General features: G+C 43.6%; 1 protein-coding gene across 1 annotated transcript in view; it reads right to left on the reverse strand.

Moving 5' to 3' along the window:
• lama1 (laminin, alpha 1) overlaps positions 1 to 20,670 on the reverse strand; it is a 305,305-nt gene that overhangs the window by 237,463 nt on the left and 47,172 nt on the right. Inside the window, exons 2-3 of the mRNA XM_087986673.1 lie at positions 9,453 to 9,623; positions 8,291 to 8,403 (exon numbers count right to left, since the gene is read on the reverse strand). Of these exons, the coding sequence (XP_087842799.1) occupies positions 8,291 to 8,403; positions 9,453 to 9,623 (284 nt within the window). The remainder of the gene's footprint in view (positions 1 to 8,290; positions 8,404 to 9,452; positions 9,624 to 20,670) is intronic.

Below are 20,670 nucleotides of genomic sequence, written 5' to 3' on the forward strand. Positions count from 1 at the left end.
GATTTCACATCTAAACAGCTTCTTTCACAGACTCGACAGAAAGCAGCAATGCGGAAAGCCATTCTGGGCTGGCTAGGGCAATTAGAAAACAGGCCAAGTGTAAACAAAAGGAGCGAGATGACAGCCTTGCAGCTCAGGAACCTGTGAAGAAACAGTTGGGGGTGAAGAGGAAACTGTGCATTTGTGACAGGAAAGGAGTCGTCAAATGTGCAAATAGTTTCAAGGGAGAACCCATTTGACTAATTACCGTGGGAAATCAAGAATCAAAGTTTCCTTTCCCTGGATTCTTTCTTGCTCACGCACTTACTAGCGAACATGTTTTAAACAGTGTCAACAGCTTTGTGTACCTTGTCAATGACAATGACTCTCCACCACATTCCCATTAAAATCTGTACCACCACTTTTGTTTCACCAATGATACAAGGCATGGTGAGTCACAAGCTGTTGAGAGGTTGATTTCCATCAAGACAATACCGGTTTCTTCAGGTAGACCTTAGTGTGTAGATGCAATGAGGCTCAGAAACTCAATGGTTACTTGGAATATGTATCCAAGTGAAATCAAAGTGAGTTTGCCCCTATTTCCCAATATATTACAGACATTGCACAATTAATCTTTTATATTCTTGGAAACTGGGCATCACTGGAAATGCCAGTAAATTTTGCCATCGCTAAAGGCCCTATGAACTGAAAAACTTGCTAGGACACCTGAGAGGGCAGTTAAGAGTCGTCATATTAAGAAGCACATGCAAACCTGAATCTTAACTTCAGCATATCTGAGGTACAAAGGTAACTTAGAAATATTTCGTCAATTGTTATAAGGAGAATATTATTAAGCGAGGGAGGGTTCAGATGAGATTTACCAGAATATGTTTGAGTTATGGAGAAAGGCTGGATAGGCTGGGACGTTTTTTCCCTGGAGCACAGGAAGTTGAGAGGTGACCTTATAGAAGCTTATACGGTGGCACGGTGCACAGTGGTTAGCACTGCTGCCTCACAGTGCCAGAGACCCGGGTTCAATTCCCACCTCGGGCACAGGGCACATTCTCCCTGTGTCTGCGTGGGTTTCCTCCGGGTGCTCCGGTTTCCTCCCACAGTCCAAAGACATGCAGGGTAGGTGAATTAGCCATGCTAAATTGCCCGTAGTGTTAGGTAAAGGGGTAAATGTAGGGGAATGGGTCTGGGTGGGTTGCTCTTCGGAGGGTCGGTGTGGACTTGTTGGGCCGAAGGGTCTGTTTCCACACTGTAATCTAATCTAATCTAATTTTAAAAATCATGAAGAGTATAGATAGGGTCAATGGTGGATGTCCTTTCCCCAGGATGAGGGATTTTCAAAACTAAGGGGCACATTTTTAAAGTGAGAACAGAAGATTTAAAAGAGTCATGAAGGGCAATTTTCTTTACACAAAGGATGGTTCATGTGTCGGAAGAACTTCCTGAGGAAATGGTGGTTGTGGGTAGGGTTACAACATTGAAAAGACACTCAAGTAAGCACATGAATAGGAAAGGTTTGGAGGGATATGGGCCAGGAGCAGGCAGGAGGGATTCGTGGAGTTTGGGATTATGGTCAGCATGGACTGGTTGGATCTGGTTCTGTGCTGGATGACTCTATGGAATGGGGGTATATCATACAAAATAATGTACTCAGCTGAGGAGCATGTCACATTGCCCAAGGGTTAGTGGCCTCACCACATCTCAAGTTTGTACTGCAAAGATGACACTTTACAGATAATTATGTAAATATGTATAAACACAGGATTGAAACAGGTGAGCACAGACATGTTTCTATGATTGGGTCATTAAGGCATATGAAGATACGAAATAGGAGCCCCTCAGTCTGCTTCAGCATTCGATAGGTTTATAACTTTTCTAATTATTCTCTGTTCCCATCTATCCTGATAACCTTGCTCATCGAGAATCTATCCACCTTGAAATATTCAAAAACTCTGCTTCCACTGCCTTTTGAGGATGAGACGTCCAAAGACTGAAGACGCTCCAGATTTATTAGCTGATGTTAAATCCCTCCGGCTGCAGTGGGATGTGAAGCTGCATTAGTCTGGGCCTCGAGATTGCTAGTTTAGTGACTACACCATCATCATTGTGCACCCCCGCCCTCCAAACTATTCAGCTGTAGCACATAACTATCTCCTTCTTTCTGAAGAACCTAATTGAGAACGATTATACAGTGATGGAAGGATAAAGGTCAGACTCGCAGTCGAGATATTCCTCACTAGTTGGCCGGGAATGCTGCTTTGATCCGCTTGGTGGTAGGAGTCTCTATCCAATGACTGTTCCATTTTAATAACTAAGTGACTAACATGGATACACATCAAAGGCCACATGTAATTGGACACGTAACCCATTCTTGACAAAGCCTTCAGGCATCCTCATCAGTTCTGTTATTTTCGTAGCCACTCAAAACCTTTTGAAGGACCATCTGAAGGGCCATCAGCATTTGAGGCAAGACAAAGCGAGCCAAACCCTCCCATCAGGATTGTTGTGCACTCTAGCTTTCCATATCACTGACAGTATTCTCTTCAAATGTCCCCAGTTGAAAGCATTTTTACAATATTACAGTGTCCAGCTCTGTGAGTGCACAATTTGGGTGCAGTGGACATATCCATCAAATGAGACAGCCAGAAAAGCTCACACTGAGGACTGAACTGAATGATAGCAGCAACGAGAAATTATCATCGTGAGAAAAAGGCACAAACGATAGAATTCTTTCTCAATACCAAAAGCTCAAGAAGGTCAATGGGGATTTAAGAGAGGCTTTCAGAGTGAATCTTGTAAGACGGCTTCTGTCGGTTGGCAAATTCATAACAGAAGGTACCACGGAAGAACTCCGAATTATCAATGAGAGGTTGACGGCAAAAATTCTTTCCACGTAAAATCATTCACACAAGAATGAGCTACTGCAGTCGACTACTGTTCTCATTTTAAAGGAGATCTGAATGAGTGTCTACAAAGGAATTGTTTCCAAATATCTTGGTACAAGGCAGGAAACTTATCGACAAGAGGAAAACACTGATCGAGGGGCTAGTAGCAGCACACTTGGCCAAATGGCTCCTTGCTAAACTACAAACGTTTTAGCCACAATCTGACCATATGAAATAAAGCTGCAGAATGAAAGAATGACAAAAGCACAGAAGGAGGCCATTCTCCTGGTGACTCTGCACTGGACCTCTGCAAAAGTAATCTATCCTACTCCCATTACCCCGCCTGATCCCTGTACCCTGTACTCGTTCCATTTGGGTGACAATCAGCCGGTCATTCCTGGCTGCAATCACTCGCTGTCCAGACAATGTTTTCCTCTGTCACCGTTGTTTCCTTTGCAATCTGTCTTAAATCTGTGGCCTCTGGTTCTCAGCTTATCTGTCAGTGGGAACTGTTTCCATTCTTGACTTTGTTTAGACCCCCAATGATTTTGAACACTTCCATCAAATCTCCTCTTAACCTCTGTGCTTTAAGGAGGCACTCAGAGAAGCCTCATTAGATCAACACCGTATACAGTAGATGGACTGTCTTCTGAGGAGATGTTGAGTAGATTGGGCCTGTACTTGTTAGATTATAGAAGGATGAGAGGTGACCTTAATGAAACATGCAAGATGTGAGCGGCACGGTGGCACAGTGGTTAGCACTGCTGCCTCACAGCGTCAGAGACACGGGTTCAATTCCCGCCTCAGGCGATTGATTGACTGTGTGGAGTTTGCACATTCTCCCCGTGTCTGCGTGGGTTTCCTCCGGGTGCTCCGGTTTCCTCCCACAGTCCAAAGATGTGCAGGTCAGGTGAATTGGCCATGCTAAATTGCCCGTAGTGTTAGGTAAGGGGTAGATGTAGGGGTATGGGTGGGTTGCGCTTCGGCGGGTCGGTGTGGACTTGTTGGGCCGAAGGGCCTGTTTCCACACTGTAAGTAATCTAATCTAATCTAATCTAATTCTTACAGGGATTTGACAGAGTAGATGCTGAAAAAGAAGGAATTTCCTCTTTCAGAGGATAGTGAATACAGGGGAATTCTTTACTTCAGAGGGCTGCTGAGTTTGGGTTGTTAAGCATATTCAAGGCTGTGACAGAGTTTTAAATCAGTAACGAAATCAAGGGTTATGGGGTAAAGGCAGCATAGGGGAGTTGAGGATTTTCAGATTAACTCAAATCTCATCGGAAGGCATAGCAGACTAGATGGGCTGAATGGTCTAGTTTTTTTTATTAGATTACCTACAGCGTGGAAACAGGCCCTTCGGCCCAACAAGTCCACACCAACCCTCCGAAGAGCAACCCACCCAGACCCATTCCCCTACATTCACCCCTGACTAATGCACCTAACACTATGGGAAATTTAGCATGGCCAATTCACCTAACCTGCACGTCTTTGGACTGTGGGAGGAAACTGGAACACCCGGAGGAAACCCACGCAGACACGGGGAGAACGTGCAAACTCCACACAGGCAGCTGCGGAAAAGAAACACAGAGAATTAGTATTCCACTAATACTGTTGAAGTCTCTGATAACTTTTGAGTCGGAGGCATACTCACAGAATAAACAACGCCACACAATGGAAATAAAGTGTTGTTTTTCATTTGTCTGTGGGACGTGGGGGGAATTATTCGCCAGGCCAGCATTACGCTACAGGGCAGCATGGTGGCTCAGTGCTTAGTGCCAGGGACTCGGGTTCAATTCCAGCCTTAGGCGACTGTCTGTATGGAGTTTGCACATTCTCCCTGTGTCTGTGCTGGGTTGCTCCGGTTTCTTCCCACAGTCCAAAGATGTGCAGGTTAAGTGGATTGGCCATGCTAAATTGTCCATAGTGTCCAACTATGTGCAGGCTACACGGATTAGTCATGGGAAATGCAGGGTGATAGGGAAAGGGTTATCGGGGGAGGCTCTTCAGAGGGTTAGTATGGACTTAATGGGCTGAATGTCCAGCTTCCGCACTGAAGGGATTCTATGATTGCCCTGATGATGCAGTAACTCCACCAATACTGTGGTAGAAATGACTCTTCAATATGAATCAGATGATTGAAGGCTAGAATACTATCAGCTGCAGAGTGCTAGCTGGACGATGAGGTGAGGGTGGTGTTGTGGGAATGCCTCTTGGCAGGAAATCCAGAAATCCAGGCAAATACTTCGGGTCTGTACATTTAAATCCCACCACGGCACCAAATGATAATCAAAATCAATTAATACATTTGCCGTTATAAAAGCTCATCTCAGCAGTCAATCATTGCTTCAAAACCCATCTAATGCCCCTTTGGGAAAGATATTCAACACCCTTACCCGGCCTATGTATTCTGCAGCAAAATCGACTGTCTCCTGAAATGGCCGAGCAAGTTCAAGGACAATTAGCAACAAGCAGCAAACCCCATCAAAGGGCAGGATAAAACAAAGTGTTGGGAGGCCCCAGCGAGCAGAGCTGACTGATGTGGATAGTTTCACTTGGTTTAAAATTCGGTGACAAATCATGTGGAGATCTGCTCTTTCCTATCAAATAGAAAAAATTCCATTCTCAGCCTGAAAAGTTGATGTTGCAATTTTAAAATGGGGCTTTGCATCTGCTTGGAGTCATAAAACGTGCAAAGTTTAACTGATGGGGGAGTCTGATAGCCTCCTGACTCTCATTACATTGCACATTCAACGCTACTTTGCATAGACACAAAGTGTTCACCTAACAGCATTGTGAAGCACTGCCTACAACCCAGCCAGCCAGTGGTGAATGCACATTTGTAACAGTTGCCTGCAAAGGCATCCCTTTCTGCTTATTGTTAAAGGCATTAGTTCTACATATCTGTCATTGGACAATATAATATTGTCAGCTTGTTGACCAGTGAAGCTTAACCAGGAAATGCCGCAGTATAGTAAGACTACTTTGAATTTTAATTTGGAGATGCCGGTGTTGGACTGGAGTGTACAAGCTAAAAAATCACACAACACCAGGTTATAGTCCAACAGGTTTAATTGGAAGCACTAGCTTTCGGAGTGGTGCTCCTTCATCAGGTGATTATGGAGGACACAATTGTAAGACAACCACCTGATGAAGGAGCAGCGCTCCAAAAGCTAGTGCTTCCAATTAAACCTGTTGGACTATAGCCTGGTGTGTGATTTTTAACTTTGAATTTTAAAACTATTTAAACTTTTCAATTTTGAAGAATTTTTTTCTATAGCAGTTAATATTAACTGCGCTGCTACGTCAAACCCATAATGTTCTCCCTGAGCTTCATACTTGGCAAAGCCCTGACTTGTATTTGCTGACCCTGACTTGTATTTGTTGACCCTGACCTATTTCCCAGCAAAAATGCTTTTTAATGTTCGTTGACCTCTCTTTATCCGATTTGACTCCAGCTGGTATGCAGTGCTGCAGCTATACACTGCCTCTCTAACACCTCTCACCTCACTTTACTTACTTATTCAGCTTAACGTCTATTCCCAATCTTCACTGTCAGGTAACGAGAAACCTAGCAGTTTCTGCCGCAAATGTCTTGACAGTCTATCCCCTTTTAGTTTCTCTGTCACTTTTGTATTTTGCCAATTAATTAGCTTATCTCCATTGGGAGGGAATTTATCTTTGCTTCTGGATATCAGGAGCAAGTAATTACTCTGAGTATTTATTATTTTCTGCTCTGCCTGTTTCAAGTTTCACAATATGATTGTTCCTTCCCAGAATGCCCTCCTGTTGTCAACTTGAACTGTTTTTCCTGTTAGCATTTAGCTTCTGCTACTTTGTTTCAAATAGGTCTCTCTTTGCCCCACTGGGCACCTCTTTAAAGAATTTATAAGTTAACTTATATTCATCTCAGTGACCCTTTCCCCCTTCATCCTGCAGTATCTGTCGAGTTAGTTTTCTTTCTGTTTATATCCTTTTATATTGTCTCGTTAACATGGCCAGCATTCTATTGTACCTGGATGAGACCTGAGGGAATTGTTAATGCATTGGTTATCCATAGTTCATCAATCAAACAATAAACGTACAAGCGATTGGTCCCCTCCATGCTGACAGTCAGTGCTAAACACGGTGACAAATTGAAGTGCTGGCCAATTTCAGGAACGTCACTGAAAACGTGTCATAATAATGAAAAATCTAAAAGTTACAAGAACGTTGGAACACAGATTTCAATCCCATCATTACCGAGGCTGGGCACACGTTCTGTGAAACAGCAACCTTGCCATTTGGGGAAAATGTCAGTGATGGTGTGCTCAAGTCAGAATCAGCCCCACTCCTGATCCTGAGCCACTAAACTAGGCTGACTCTTCAATGCAGAGCTGAAGCAGTGTTACACACTCCTTCAAATAAACACTTTGGAAAGTTCCGGCAATACCGAAGGAACTTGGTTCTTTGTAATCTGAACACAAGCTTCGATAGCGTCATTTTAATACATGTCAGCTTTTGTTGTTAAACAGGGTCAGAAGTCACAACACCAGGTTATGGTCCAACAGATTTATTTGCAATCACAAACTTTCGGAATGCTGCTCCATTGTCAGGCGAAGTCACTTAATGGAGCAGCGCTCTGAAATCTCGAGATTTCAAATAAACCCATTGGACTATAGCCTAGTGTCGTATGACCTCTGACCTCGTCCACCCCAGTGCAAGACTGGCACCTCCACACCTCGTTAAACCGGATCACAGAGTGTTTCTGGTCTCCTTCTGTACCAGCTGTATTCACTCGCACCAAATCTCCTGCCTTTTCCCCTTATCCCTGCACATCATTGCGAACCAAATGATTATCCAATGCCTACATGAATGGATTGAACCAACCGCAACACATTTCATTCCATCTGCAAAAGACTCACTGTATAAAAAAAGCTTTTTCTCACATTATCCTTGCTTCATTTGCACATAGCTTTAACTCTAAGCACTCTCATTCTTGTTTCTTTTACAAGGAGGAACAGTTTAATCCTATCTATTCTGTCCAGCCTATTCATGGTTTTGAAAATGTCAATCAGATCTCCACACAGCCTCCCCCTCTCCAGGAAGAAGTCTCAACTCCTTCAATCTATCCTCACAGCTGAACCTTCTCATACCTGGAACCAGACTTAGAAACTGCTTCTGCACTCTTTCCAACACATCAGAATTTTTCCTATAACATGGCGCCCACAGCTGTATACAATATTCCACTTGAGGTCAAATGAGACCAACAATGAGACTGATCTCTTTATTACCATTAACATTTGCCCTAGAAACTGATGGTCTTAAGAATTGATTGAAATGTCAGTGTTCACAAGGCTCATTTAAGGAACTGTGTAGTAAGAAGAAATTATATCAAAGTCGATAAGAAGTTTATTTTACTCATTTTCCCTCACCTGTCTCAGGTCCAGGGTAATTGTCACCCAGTGATACTTCCTCCCATTCTGGATGCTGGGACTCTGCCACCAGTTGTTGGTACCATCTATAGCACTCACGATAGGATGTCGCTCTAAACATACCGTACAAAACAAAAAGAGAAAGATTTGTTCTTTGTGTGAACTGTCCTACAGACTGTCTTGTCTTCTTCCATCTTTTGCTTCTTTGGCTCATTCCAATTTGAAAGCACACTACTATTCAGCTAAGAGAGCTGCCTATTAAGGGGCAAATTAGCACCCTTGTGTAGTGGTTACTGTGCTGGAAGGGAGGGCCAGCTGAAAAATTTTATAACCCCGTTTATGTCTTGCCCAGCCAAATCTGGCATTAACAGGAAATGGGCCAAATGACCACGGACAAAGACTGGACACACTCACCCTCAGATACTGTGAGTGGAGAACTCTTAACAGGGGAGAAGTTCAAAGAATCCAGGATGAGGTGAGATCCAGACAATTCCTTATTTAGTCAGGAGAACCACACATGCTCCAACAGGCCTATAAGTAAGGTTTCAGCCTTTGTATTAAACCCCTTACCAAAGACAGGAGAAGGCTGGGGATGGAGCATCATGGAGGTGTTGAAACCTAACAATTCCTTCACCTTCCACCCTCTTCCAACCCAATGCACATGTATCAATTACCATTTTTACTGTGCTAGATAGCTGGTGGGCAAGTCTCCAAAGTTTGGAAACATTTCTTTGGCACTTCCACCACGCCTTAAACATTCATTGGCTCCCCCAGTAATGAGCAGTGACAGCAGTGTGTATATCTAAAAGGTACCTTGCAGCAACTCACTCCCTCAACAGCACCTTTCAAATTCACATCCTCTTCCATCTAGAAGGAGAAGACCAGTGGATACATGGGCACACTACGACCTGCATACTTCCTTCTAAAGCACACAACCTCGAAGGTGCTGTGAAAATTGCAGAGAATTACTCATCCAGGTTGGGGCCACAGGGTGTTAGTTCACAAACTGAACTAGCTCACACTTTTCAAGGGAATGCAATAAACAGGGTTGAGAATCTTGGAATTGGAACCTACATGCTATGGTTTTTAAAAGAGCTCCTACATCAATTCAGCGAACATCAAGGCCTATATCATAAACAGACATTGACAAGTAGTTAGTTACCTTTGCGATTTGCACTGTTCGAGTCACAAATACGACATTGTGGGTTGCGTATTGGTCGCCCGGGAACATGCTCCACCAGCTTACAGTACATCTCAGGACCATTTTCACCACACGTTGCATTGGTGGAGATCACCGCATTACTGGCAAGATTCAGGATTGCCGGGAATAGACCTGGTACAAACAAAGACAGTAAATCTTGAGAAAGTCTGCAGCTGATACCAAACCACAGCTATGAACTGTCATATAGGCTTGACAAAAAGGAGACTGAGCTAAGAACCGCTCTCCTCACTGTGTATAGGAATGATCATTTTGTTAGGAATACTTAGCAGGAGGATTTCAGCATTCCCTTATGGCACATGGGCTTGGCTGGCTGGCCAGCAATTGTGGCTCCTGTTGAGTTACTCATTATCTGTTCACAGTTATACTGAATGACCAAAGTCATCTCATGCCACTTAGGGAAGGAATTCTGCCATTCTGAACCGGTCTCCAGACCCCAGCAACGTGGTCGACTCTAACTACCCCCTGAGCATGTAGGGAGGGCAATAAATACTGGCCTTGTCAATGATGCCCTCATTCCATGAGCATTTTTTAAATTTAGAAGTCATCTTGTTAGAAAGATTGCAGTTACTTGACCTAATGTGGTCGACAGTCTTCTACAGGCTAGACAGGAAAGTCTAGATTCACGTCAGATGCCCTTCATTCCTCCCTGGAACATCTTGACACCAAGAACAGCTACTTGAGAATCCTAGTCATTGACTACAGTTCAGCCTTCAACACTATCATCCCTTCCAGACTGATTACTAAAATTTGTGATCTCGGACTAAGCCCACTCTCTACAACTGGATCCTCAGTTTCCTGACTCACAGGCCACAATCAGTGAAGACTGGGGACAATATTTCATCCTCACTAACACTCAACACTGGAGCCCCCCGGGGGTGCGTACTCAGCCCCCTACTGTACTCACTGTATACCCATGACTGCGTCGCCAAATACCAGACTAATGCCATTTACAAGTTCGCTGATGACATCACCGTAGTCAGTTGAATCTCAGATGTCAACGAAACAGACTACAGACAGAGGTGGAACACCTGGAAAAATGGTGCACTGAGAACAAACTAGTTCTCAATGCCAGCAAAATTCATTATTGACTTCCGGTGGGATGTTATTCATGCTACCCTACACATCAACAGCACAGAGGTGGAACAAGTGGAGAGTGTCAAACTCCTGGGAGTGGTCATCTACAATAAGCTTTCTTGGACTCTTCATATGGAAGCGCTGGTTACAAATGCCCAACGTCTCTTCTTTTTCAGGCAGCTGAGGGAATTTGGCATGACGGCGAATACCTTTGCCAGCTTTTATAGATGCACCATCGAGACCATTCTGTCTGGATGTATCACTACCTGGTATGGCAACTGTACCATTCAAGATCGGAGACGGTTACAGAGAGTGGTGAACCCGGCCTGGACAAGCACAAAGGCCAACCTCCCATCTATAGAATCCATCTACCAGGCCCACTGTCAAGGAAAGCCGCAAGCATTCTCAAAGATCCATCCCACCCTGGCAATGTTTTTCTACAACCTCTACCATCATGGAGAAGGTACCGAAGCCTGGACACATGCACCAGCTGGTTTTGCAACAGTTTCTAACCTACTGTTGTTAGAATACTGAATGGACTCACAATCTTTTAACATTCACCTGTACCTGTGTTTTTTGTTTTTGCCATTGTTTACCTATTATTTACTATCTATGCTACTTAACTCTGTGATCTGTCTGCATTGCTCACAAGACAAAGCTTTTCACTGTGCCTCGGGACACGTGACAATAAATTCAACTCAATTCAATTCAAGTCCCTTCCAGGGCAAAGATAAGAAACATGTTAAACTCTTCGCTCCTTTATCTCTCCAAATTTCTCGAGTCTTCTCCTGTAAGTGCTGGTACAAACAAATATTTTCTACAGGGACAGTTGTACAGTCAGACACAGGGCCATGGCCCAGTTCGAAGGATATCATCGACTTTTCTCTTCACGTATCACATTTCTTTTAGCATGCAGTTGAAATCACCATTATACTCGATCAAGGTGTTTATCACAGATATTTCAGTCTTCCTGCAACTGTCATATTCACATACGACACTTTTTATTCATTCATGGCAGCATTTATTACTCATTTATTACTCATGCTAGACGGCAGTTAAGAGTCAACCACAAGTCTGGAGTCACATGTAATCCAGATTGGGTGAGGACAGCAGCTTCCTTCCCTAAAGGGGATCAGTGAACCAGATGGGTTTCCTCCAATAATTGGCAATGGTCATCATTAGACTCTCAATTCTAGATTTAAAAAAAAATTATTGAATTCAAATTCCATCACATACCACATTGGGATTTGAACCCAGGTCCCCTGAACATTACCCAAATCCCTGGATTAATAGCACAGCAATAACACCACAAGGCCATTACCTCTCCCAGTGCCATACTGAATAATGAGAGGAGTGGGAACCTGACTGGATCAAGGACATTGTGGTCAATTGTAACAAGTTCCAGTGGCTTTCAAGCCAAAACACAACGACCCCATTACAGAGCAGAAGTTAAACCTCAACACCTCCTGGTCCCGATTACTCAGTTCCACACTGGACCATACCATAAACAGCGGATGTATGTTGGGAATGTATTACTTCTATTTACTTTTTCCGAAAAAAAACTTAAAATGAAGTGTTCTGAGTGCAGATTTTTTTCCAATGGTGCAAACATATTGTGATCCAGGAGGTGAAAAGCTATACACTCAATTATAAGCACAAGGTGGAGAGTTATCCCTTCCATTCGGAATTCATTCGACTCAAAAAGTAATGAAATGCTGAATAACGTTGCTTCAGAATTTTTGGAGTGAAGCTTTAACCATCGCTCACTTTCTCAATCAGACCCCATCAGCAGTTTCAATTGTCTTATTCAAGGCTTCAGACTTTAACCCACTCCAGATTTCTCTCCGGGAAACTAGTTACTCTCCCCTGCAACCTAAATCTGAAGGGAACACTCACTGGAATGTGACCATTCTAACCATCAACCAAAGGAGGAATGCAGTTCTAGTAATTAAACAATCACAAACTGCAATCTGGCCATTGTACTCAGCTGTTCCATGGAATTCACAAGAAATAAAGCATCAATGGTTCTGGTTTAGCAAACTTCCTCTGGGGTCCTGACTGGGAGATTGCTTATCTACCAATGTATATCTCAGAAACAAAGTAAATGAGATCTAAGTTGCAAAAGTTTCCATGCTTGATTGGAAGTGTTTTAAACTGTTGAACCATAATTGATTTAGTAAATAGACTGTCACTAATGTTTTCATGTTAACGAGGCATGGCGATTAAGTAAGTCGCATTTGCAAGCACCTACAGATGGAAAGTACTAGATCTACTCAAGCTACATTAACTGGTTTCATCTAATCTTACTGCCTGACTGTTAACCTTACTGCTGGGGCAGTATGGTGGCTCAGTGGTTAGCACTGTGGAGAAAGTGAGGTCTGCAGATGCTGGAGAGTCAAGAGAGTGTTGCTGGAAAAGCACAGCAGGTCAGGCAGCATCTGAGAAGCAGGAGAATTGATGTTTTGGGCCCAGCGCCCTTCAACAGGAATGAGCTGCCTCATAGCGCCAGGGACCTGGTTCAATTCCAGCCTCGGATGACTGTGCAAACTCCACACAGACGTTCTCCCCATGTCTGTGCGTATTTCCTCCGGATGCTCTGGTTTCCTCCTACAATCCAAGGATGTGCAGTCAAGTGAATTGGCTATGCTATAGTGTTAGATGTATTAGTCAGAAGAAGTTGGGTCTGGGTGGGTTGCTCTTCAGAGAGTCAGTGTGGACTTGTTGGGCCAAATGGCCTGTTTCCGCACTGTAGGGAATCTAGTCTAATCTTTACACTTGACTACTTAACTCTTTCTGAGGGCTGTATCAATACATACCAGTTCGCAGAGTCAACGACAGTGAGTAGAAATGCAACTCTTCGAGAAGATTGCATAGTTAGTAAGACGACAGGCTTTTTGTTTAATCGCAGCTACATCAGGAGTTGCTTTAGACATGCTTCCGAATGCCAGGGTAAAAGATATCATGGCAAAGGGGCAGAATATTCTGCAGGGGCAAAAGGGAGTGTGTCAGAAGTTGTGAGATGTTGAGGAGAATCAACCTCATTGGAGGGACCTTGTTCATAAACTGGACCTTCAAGTTACTGCCCTCCTCGGAACTCAGTCCTGGCAGGAAACTCCCAGACGGAGAGTGGAAATACTTCAGGCATTTCCTCAAAGCAATCCCGAATAGATCATGCCTTGGAGTTGGTGGTGTTGGACTGGGGTGGACAAAGTTAAAAATCACACCAGGTTATAGTCCAACAGGTTTATTTGGAAGCACTAGCTTTCAGAGTGACGCTCCTTCATCAGGTGGTTGTGGAGTATAAGATTGTAAGACATCGAATTTATAGCAAAAGTTTACAGTGTGGTGCAACTGAAATTATGTATTAAAAAAGACCTGGTTTGTTAGTTAACTCTCTCATCTTTTAGCATGACCATGTTGGTTTCAGTTCTTTCAAATATAAATCCCAGAACTTTTTTAAAGTTATATTGTCAAGTGAATTTTAACAGTAGGTGCCATGTCAGCTCAGATAATGCATTGAAGGTGTGAGGTTAAAGTCTGTTTGTGCCACAATGTTCAGACTGATTCTATTTATAAAAAAGGGAATTACAGAATCTTACATGGATTCATGTAATTTTTGAGCAAAGTAAAATATAATTCTGCAAGTACTTGCACCACACTGTAAACTTTTGCTATAAATTCTGTGCCTTACAATCTTACACTCCACAACCATCTGAAGAATAAGCAGCGCTCTGAAAGCTAGTGCTTCCAAATAAACCTGTTGGACTATAACCTAGTGTTGTGTGATTTTTAACAGAATAGATCAGACATCCCTGCGGACTCATGGGAGACTGACCATAATGGAGGTGGCACATTCAAAAGGCCACCGAACACACCAAGCGATTTCTTTTGGAATTTGCAGAGATAAAGATATGGAGTTGGAGAGAGGGCACAAACAACCCAGCTACCTCAGCCTTCCAGTATGTTCTGTCCACACGTGAGAAAGCATGTAGATTGTGCAATGGACTGTGTCATCTTGGAGTCCATCAAAACAGGTCATCCTCAATCCTGACAGAGATGTGCGGTACACATCAATACAAGCAATATTGAGATCCTACAGTCAGATTTTCATGAGCTAGGAAGAAGTTAAAAAGTATTGCCTTGAAGGAAGTAATCTCTGGATTATTGTTAAGTGCTACTTACTAGAGGGAGTAGGAACAGAGGACAGGTAAGATCAATGTGTGGTGCAGAAGGTAACGCTTCAGATTCTTGGGACACTGGCTAGATCTGGGAAAGGAGACATCTATTCAGAATGGACAGGTCGTGCCTCAGTAAGACTGGGTCCAATGTTCTCACAAAGAGGTTAGAAAGAATCTAAGCTAAATCAGCAGGAGATGGGGATCACCATATCAAAGTAGAAAAGAGGAATTTGTGCATGAAGTCAGAGGGATTTATAGTGGCTCCCGGCAGGTCCAACCACCTCCACCCTCCAACACCTCTCTGCCAGTGTCCAAACCCTCCGTCAGGCTCTGGCTGCCTTTGATCAAAATATTCCCAGTTGAGGAGACAAGCTGGTTGCAGGGTAACAACTATCAGAAATGTAACATGGTGACAAGATCAAGCACTGGCAGGTGGGCCTAAGGGTTGAGAGTGGTCTTTAGCTGATCACTTAAGGACCTCAACTGGTGGTGAGGCAGGATGGTTGACCTCCACATCCAGAAAGCTAACTCCACTGGAAGGAAGGAGGCAGGATCTGTGTACACCAGCAACTTGTTTAATAGAGTGCTTTCCTTCTCCGAGCTCACTACCCCCACAGGACATAAGATTCTGAGTAATGACCAAAATGAGAATCATAGAATCACTACAGTGCAGAAAGAGGCCATTTAGCCCACTGAGACTGCAAAGACCCTCCAAAGAGCATCCCAACTCAGGTCCACCATGCCCCCACCCTTTCCCCCGTAAATCCCAGATTTTCCATGGATAATCCACCTAGCCTGCACATCCCTGAATACTATGGGCAATAGGCATGGCCAATTCATCTGACCTGCACATCTTTGGACTGTGGGAGGAAAGGGGAGCACCCAGAGGAAACCCATTCAGGGAGAATGTACAAATAGAGAGAATGGGTGGCACGGTGGCTCAGTGGTTAGCACTGCAACCTCACAGCACCAAGGACCTGGGTTCGATTCTGGCCTTGGGTGACTGTCTGTGTGGAGTTTGCATGTTCTCCCCGTACCTGTGTGGGTTTCCTCCCACAGTCCAAAGATGTGCAGATGAGGTGGATTGGCCATGCTAAATTGTTCATCGTGTTAAGTGCATTAGTCAGAGGGAAATGGGTCTGGGTGGGTTGCACTTCGGAGGGTCAGTGTGGACTTGTTGGGCTGAAGGGCCCGTTTCCAGACTGTAAGTGACCTAATCAAATCCACAAAGGCAATTGCTCAAGGCTGGAATTGAATGTGGGTCCCTGGTACTGTGAGGCAGCAGTGCTGACACCTGGGGCCTCACCTAGCCCACAAATGCTGAATGGAATGGCGTTGTTACTACTGTTATGGCAGAGCCAACTCAAACCAAGAACTGAACCTCATTTTCGAATTCACTGAGACTCAGTTTCATGCTAGGTTCACAAATTAGCTTTTAGTACTGTATTTACTTTACTTGAAGAAAATCTGAGCATTATGTATTAATAGATTGTACCAAATGTTTTAACTTGAACCTTGACAAGCTTTAACTTTGACACAAATTTGAAAGTTGTATCTGGAAAGCAATAGATCACTGAGTTTAACTAAACTTATTCATGTTAAGTATTATGTCTTGAATTTATTTTTTCTGAGGCATTTTAGTGCTAGATGCAACTGAGTGACTTGTGAGTCAAGATTAGAGTGGTGCTGGAAAAGCACAGCAGGTCAGGCAGCACCCGAGGAGCAGGAAAATCGACGTTTCAGGCAAAAGCCCTTCATCAGGAATGGAGGCAGGGAGCCTCCAGGGTGGAGAGAAAAATGGGAGGGGGGGTGTGGTGTTGGGGAAAAGGTAGCCAAGAGTACAATAGGTGAATGGGGGTGGGGTTGAAGGTGATAGGTCAGAGAGGAGGGTGGAGTGGATAGGTGGGAAGGGAGAATGACAGGTAGAACAGGTCATGAGGATGGTGCTGAGCTGGAAGGTTGGAACTGGGGTAAGATGGGGGAGGGGAAATGTGGAAACTGGTGAAGTCCACATTGATGCCCTGGGGTTGAAGTGTTCTGAGGCAGAAGATGAGGCGTTCTTCCTCCAGGCGTCTGGTGGTGAGGGAGCAACGGTGGAGGAGGCCCAGGACCTGCATGTCCTCAGCAGAGTGGGAGGGGAAATTGAAATGTTGGGGCGGTGGGGTTGATTGGTGTGGGTGTCCCAGAAATGTTCCCTAAAGCGCTCTGTGCGAAGGCGTCCAGTCTCCCCAGTGTAAAGGAGACTGCATCGGGAGCAACGGATACAATAAATGACACTGGTGGATGTGCAGGTGAAGTTGTTGGGCAGCGTGGACCCGACCAGGTCGTCACAGAGGGAACGGTCTTTGCGGAAAACGAATAGGACTGGGGAGGGGGAAATATATCCCTGGTGGTGGTGTCTGTTTGTAGGTGGCGGAAGATGCGGTTTATGCAGAGAAATTGGTGGGGTGGAAGGTGAGGACCAGGGGGCTTGTGATACCATTTCAGAGAGCATTTGCAAGTAAACCACGTTGCTGTAGGCCAGACCAGGTAAATTTCCTGAAGGAAAATCATGAGCAAGATCAGTTTTTATGACAATTGACAGTGCTTTCCTGGTCAGCATTAGAATTCAAATTACAAATTTTAAAAAAAATTCAAATTCCACCATCTGATATGGGTGGATTTAAATGCAGGTGCCCAGCTAATTATCTCATGGGTTCCTGAATTACTGGTCCATTACTGCTCATTGGTTCTACAGGAATCCACCAGACCATCATAAAAAGGAACGAGTCCATTGCTTCCAGGACCGTGATTTCTCAGTATGTCTCACAGAAGGCAGACTTTTTGTCTGCACTTTGCAAGGCAAATGTCACTAATGTTATAGCTTAGACCACCCTCTCAAAAGTATTGTAAGGAGATAGCCTAGGCACTAACTTTTACATTTATTTAAAGACAAAGGTATGGATTTTGTGTCTTATTCTTTTTTCTCTTGCTTCACAACCACCTGATGAAGGAGCAGCGCTCCAAAAGTTCGTGCTTCCAAATAAACCTGTTGGACTATAGCCTGGTGTTGTGTGATTTTTTTTAAACTTTTGTCTGCTCTTGATTCATTTGACTCATTTAAAACAAAACACCCAGGGAGAACTCTAAAGCTGTTCACCAAGTGTCTGTCTGAAGGAGATATTTCAGCACCACTGTGGTAATACCTCTCTGCAAGAAAACCGGCACAGAATGCAAATCTCTTAAAAGGCCAGTACCATCACACGGAGACTTTAGAGCCAGTGGGCAGTGTTGCCAGCACCTAATGATCTCATGCAAATAAAGATCTCACTCATCTACCCTCAAATCCCCTTAAGAACAACACTGGACTGCATCAGTGGATAAGATGTGACGTCCAGGACTGTGGCCCAGCCTGTTCCTGATTATGTCCTCTAGCTGTCGACCAGAAGAAAGAAAATCCATTAGCACCAGTTTACTGTGAGACTAACTGCAGTGTGTAAAAAAAATGCTTTTATTTAATATGCAAAGACAGATTCAGAATGTACATGGAGATCAAAATTAACCAACTCCGCAGGCTAAAGAAAATGCATTAAAATAATCCTGATGTTTCTTGAAAACTATGGTTTTCAAAGAGCTTTTCATTTGAATGCACTTCCTACACCTTTTCCTGAAGGCGTTAACTCTGCCTGGGTTGGGGCTGCAAGAGTGTTTTGCATGTGATAACATTTCACACAATGCATACTATGTGCATATCTAGTCAGAGAGCACAGTAGTAGGTTGTTTGATTCGGAGGGAACTGGGGGGAGGGGGAAATGAGAGGGCCAAAGCTGAGATATATTGTGTGTGATTTAGTAGTTAGGAAGTACATGGTCAGAAAACATTTTAACTAAGTCCGAGTACTAAACCACTGAAGGTGGGAGGAAGGTTTATCTGCACATATGCAATAAATGAAAATTACTTCATAACTTCAATGAAACAATGCTGTACCTTTCAATCTTATTTTCATTCAATCAGATAATGTTGTTACCTTACCCTGCAGTGGACAGCTCACTCATATCGGGCAAGCTAACCCCTGATTACTTTGATGTAAAATGTTAATTGCTTTCTACTTTTTTATTTGGATTAAGTTAGTGAACCTATTATTAAATTGGCTATGGTATAGATTTTCTTTTTACAAAAATGAGGCTGCTTTTGATTTGTTGCAGCAGACCCCGATGTAAAGTTCACCATTCCTCAAAATTCAGCTGGATTGCTATTGACTGTGTGAAAATCCATTTCGTGCAGGGGTAAAGTGGCAATGTTGTCTTTCGTGATTAATAACCTGAACGAAAGCTACTAGGTTTCAGTCACTTCCTAAAAGAATTAAACCAAACAGCTGAATCCATACTAAAGCTCTCAAAAAAGATTTAAAACGTCAAAGGATACCAATGCAATGCAACTGAATTAAACATGACACCAGGAAATCTTTATGCGGGATAATGCGAAGAGGTGTGAGGCACACTGTAGACAGCTATTCAAATGTTCCAAAATGACTCAAATGAAAATACTCAATGGGCAACAAGTTTGTTTTTATTTGAAAAGGCATGATCTAGCTTTATTGCTATAACAGCCCAAGAGATGCTACCATTTTCGGTGAAAGATTTTACACTTTCAGCATTCTCCAGCCATTTCTCATGATTTTCAGATCTCGCAACGATTTTGTTTGAAGCTCTGAAAATATTGCACAATCAGTCCCTTTCTTTATAATCAGTATTTAAATGCATGTAACTACTTTCATAGCAATAGGATTACGTTAGAAAGACATGAAAAAATAATTGCCATTGAATATGATTGCTTCAGGTGTGGCCTAATCTCCATGTGAAATGAAATTGAAACATGTCCGTGCACCAACGTTTCAATGTTAAAACCAGTTGCTGACATTCAATAACTTAATCATCCAAATTAAACTCAACAATGTAGAAAGAGAACAATACGGACTTGAAACATTAACTCAGTTTCTCTTTCCACAAATGCTGCCAGACAGAGTCATAGAGAAGTAGAGCACGGAAACAGACCCTTTGGTTCAACCCGTCCATGCCGACCAGATATCCCAACCCAATCTAGTCCCACCTGCCAGCACCTGGCCCATATCCCTCCAAACCCTTCCTATTCATATACCCATCCAGATGCCTTTAAAAATGTTGCAATTGTACCAGCCTCCACCATTTCCTCTGGCAGCTCATTCCATACACATAACATGCTCAGTGTGAAAAAGTTGCCCCTTAGGTCTCTCTTATATCTTTCCCCTCTCACCCTAAAACTATGCCCTCTAGTTCTGGACTCCCCCAACCTAGGGAAAAGACTTTGTCTATTTATCCTATCCATGCCCCTCATGATTTTATAAACCTCTATAAGGTGACCCCTCAGCCTTCGACATTCCAGGGAAAACAGCCCCAGCCTGTTCAGCCTCTCCCTAAAGCTTAAATCCTCCAAGCCTGGCAACATCCTTGTGAATCCTTTCTGGACCCTTTCAAGTTTGACAGGAAGGAGACCAGAATTGCACACAATATTCCAAAAGTGGCCTAACCAATGTCTTGTATAGCCACAACTTGGCCTCTCAGCTCCTGTACTCAATACTCTGACCAGTAAAGGAAAGCATACCAAACACCTTCTTCACGATCCTATCAAGACTTGCTGAGTTTTTCCAGCATCTGCAGTATTTTGCTTTTATTTGAGTGCAGAGACCCCCAAGCTGTCACGTGCTGATATAGCAATTAGGCATGGGGAAGGCCACCAGTGGATCTTTGCTCAGAATTTAGATCTGGGCGATAGAGGATAATCAGCGCCTGGCCACCCTTGTACTCAACAGTGTCATGAAACACACAGTGGATGTTTCCAGAATGACACCAGGACCACAGAAGACCCATGCAATGTAATTCGTCATTCAA

This window comes from Chiloscyllium plagiosum, unplaced genomic scaffold (genome assembly GCF_037043375.1).
Source record: "Chiloscyllium plagiosum isolate Xiang-an unplaced genomic scaffold, Cpla_swu_hap1 HiC_scaffold_4, whole genome shotgun sequence".
Lineage (NCBI taxonomy): Eukaryota > Metazoa > Chordata > Chondrichthyes > Orectolobiformes > Hemiscylliidae > Chiloscyllium > Chiloscyllium plagiosum.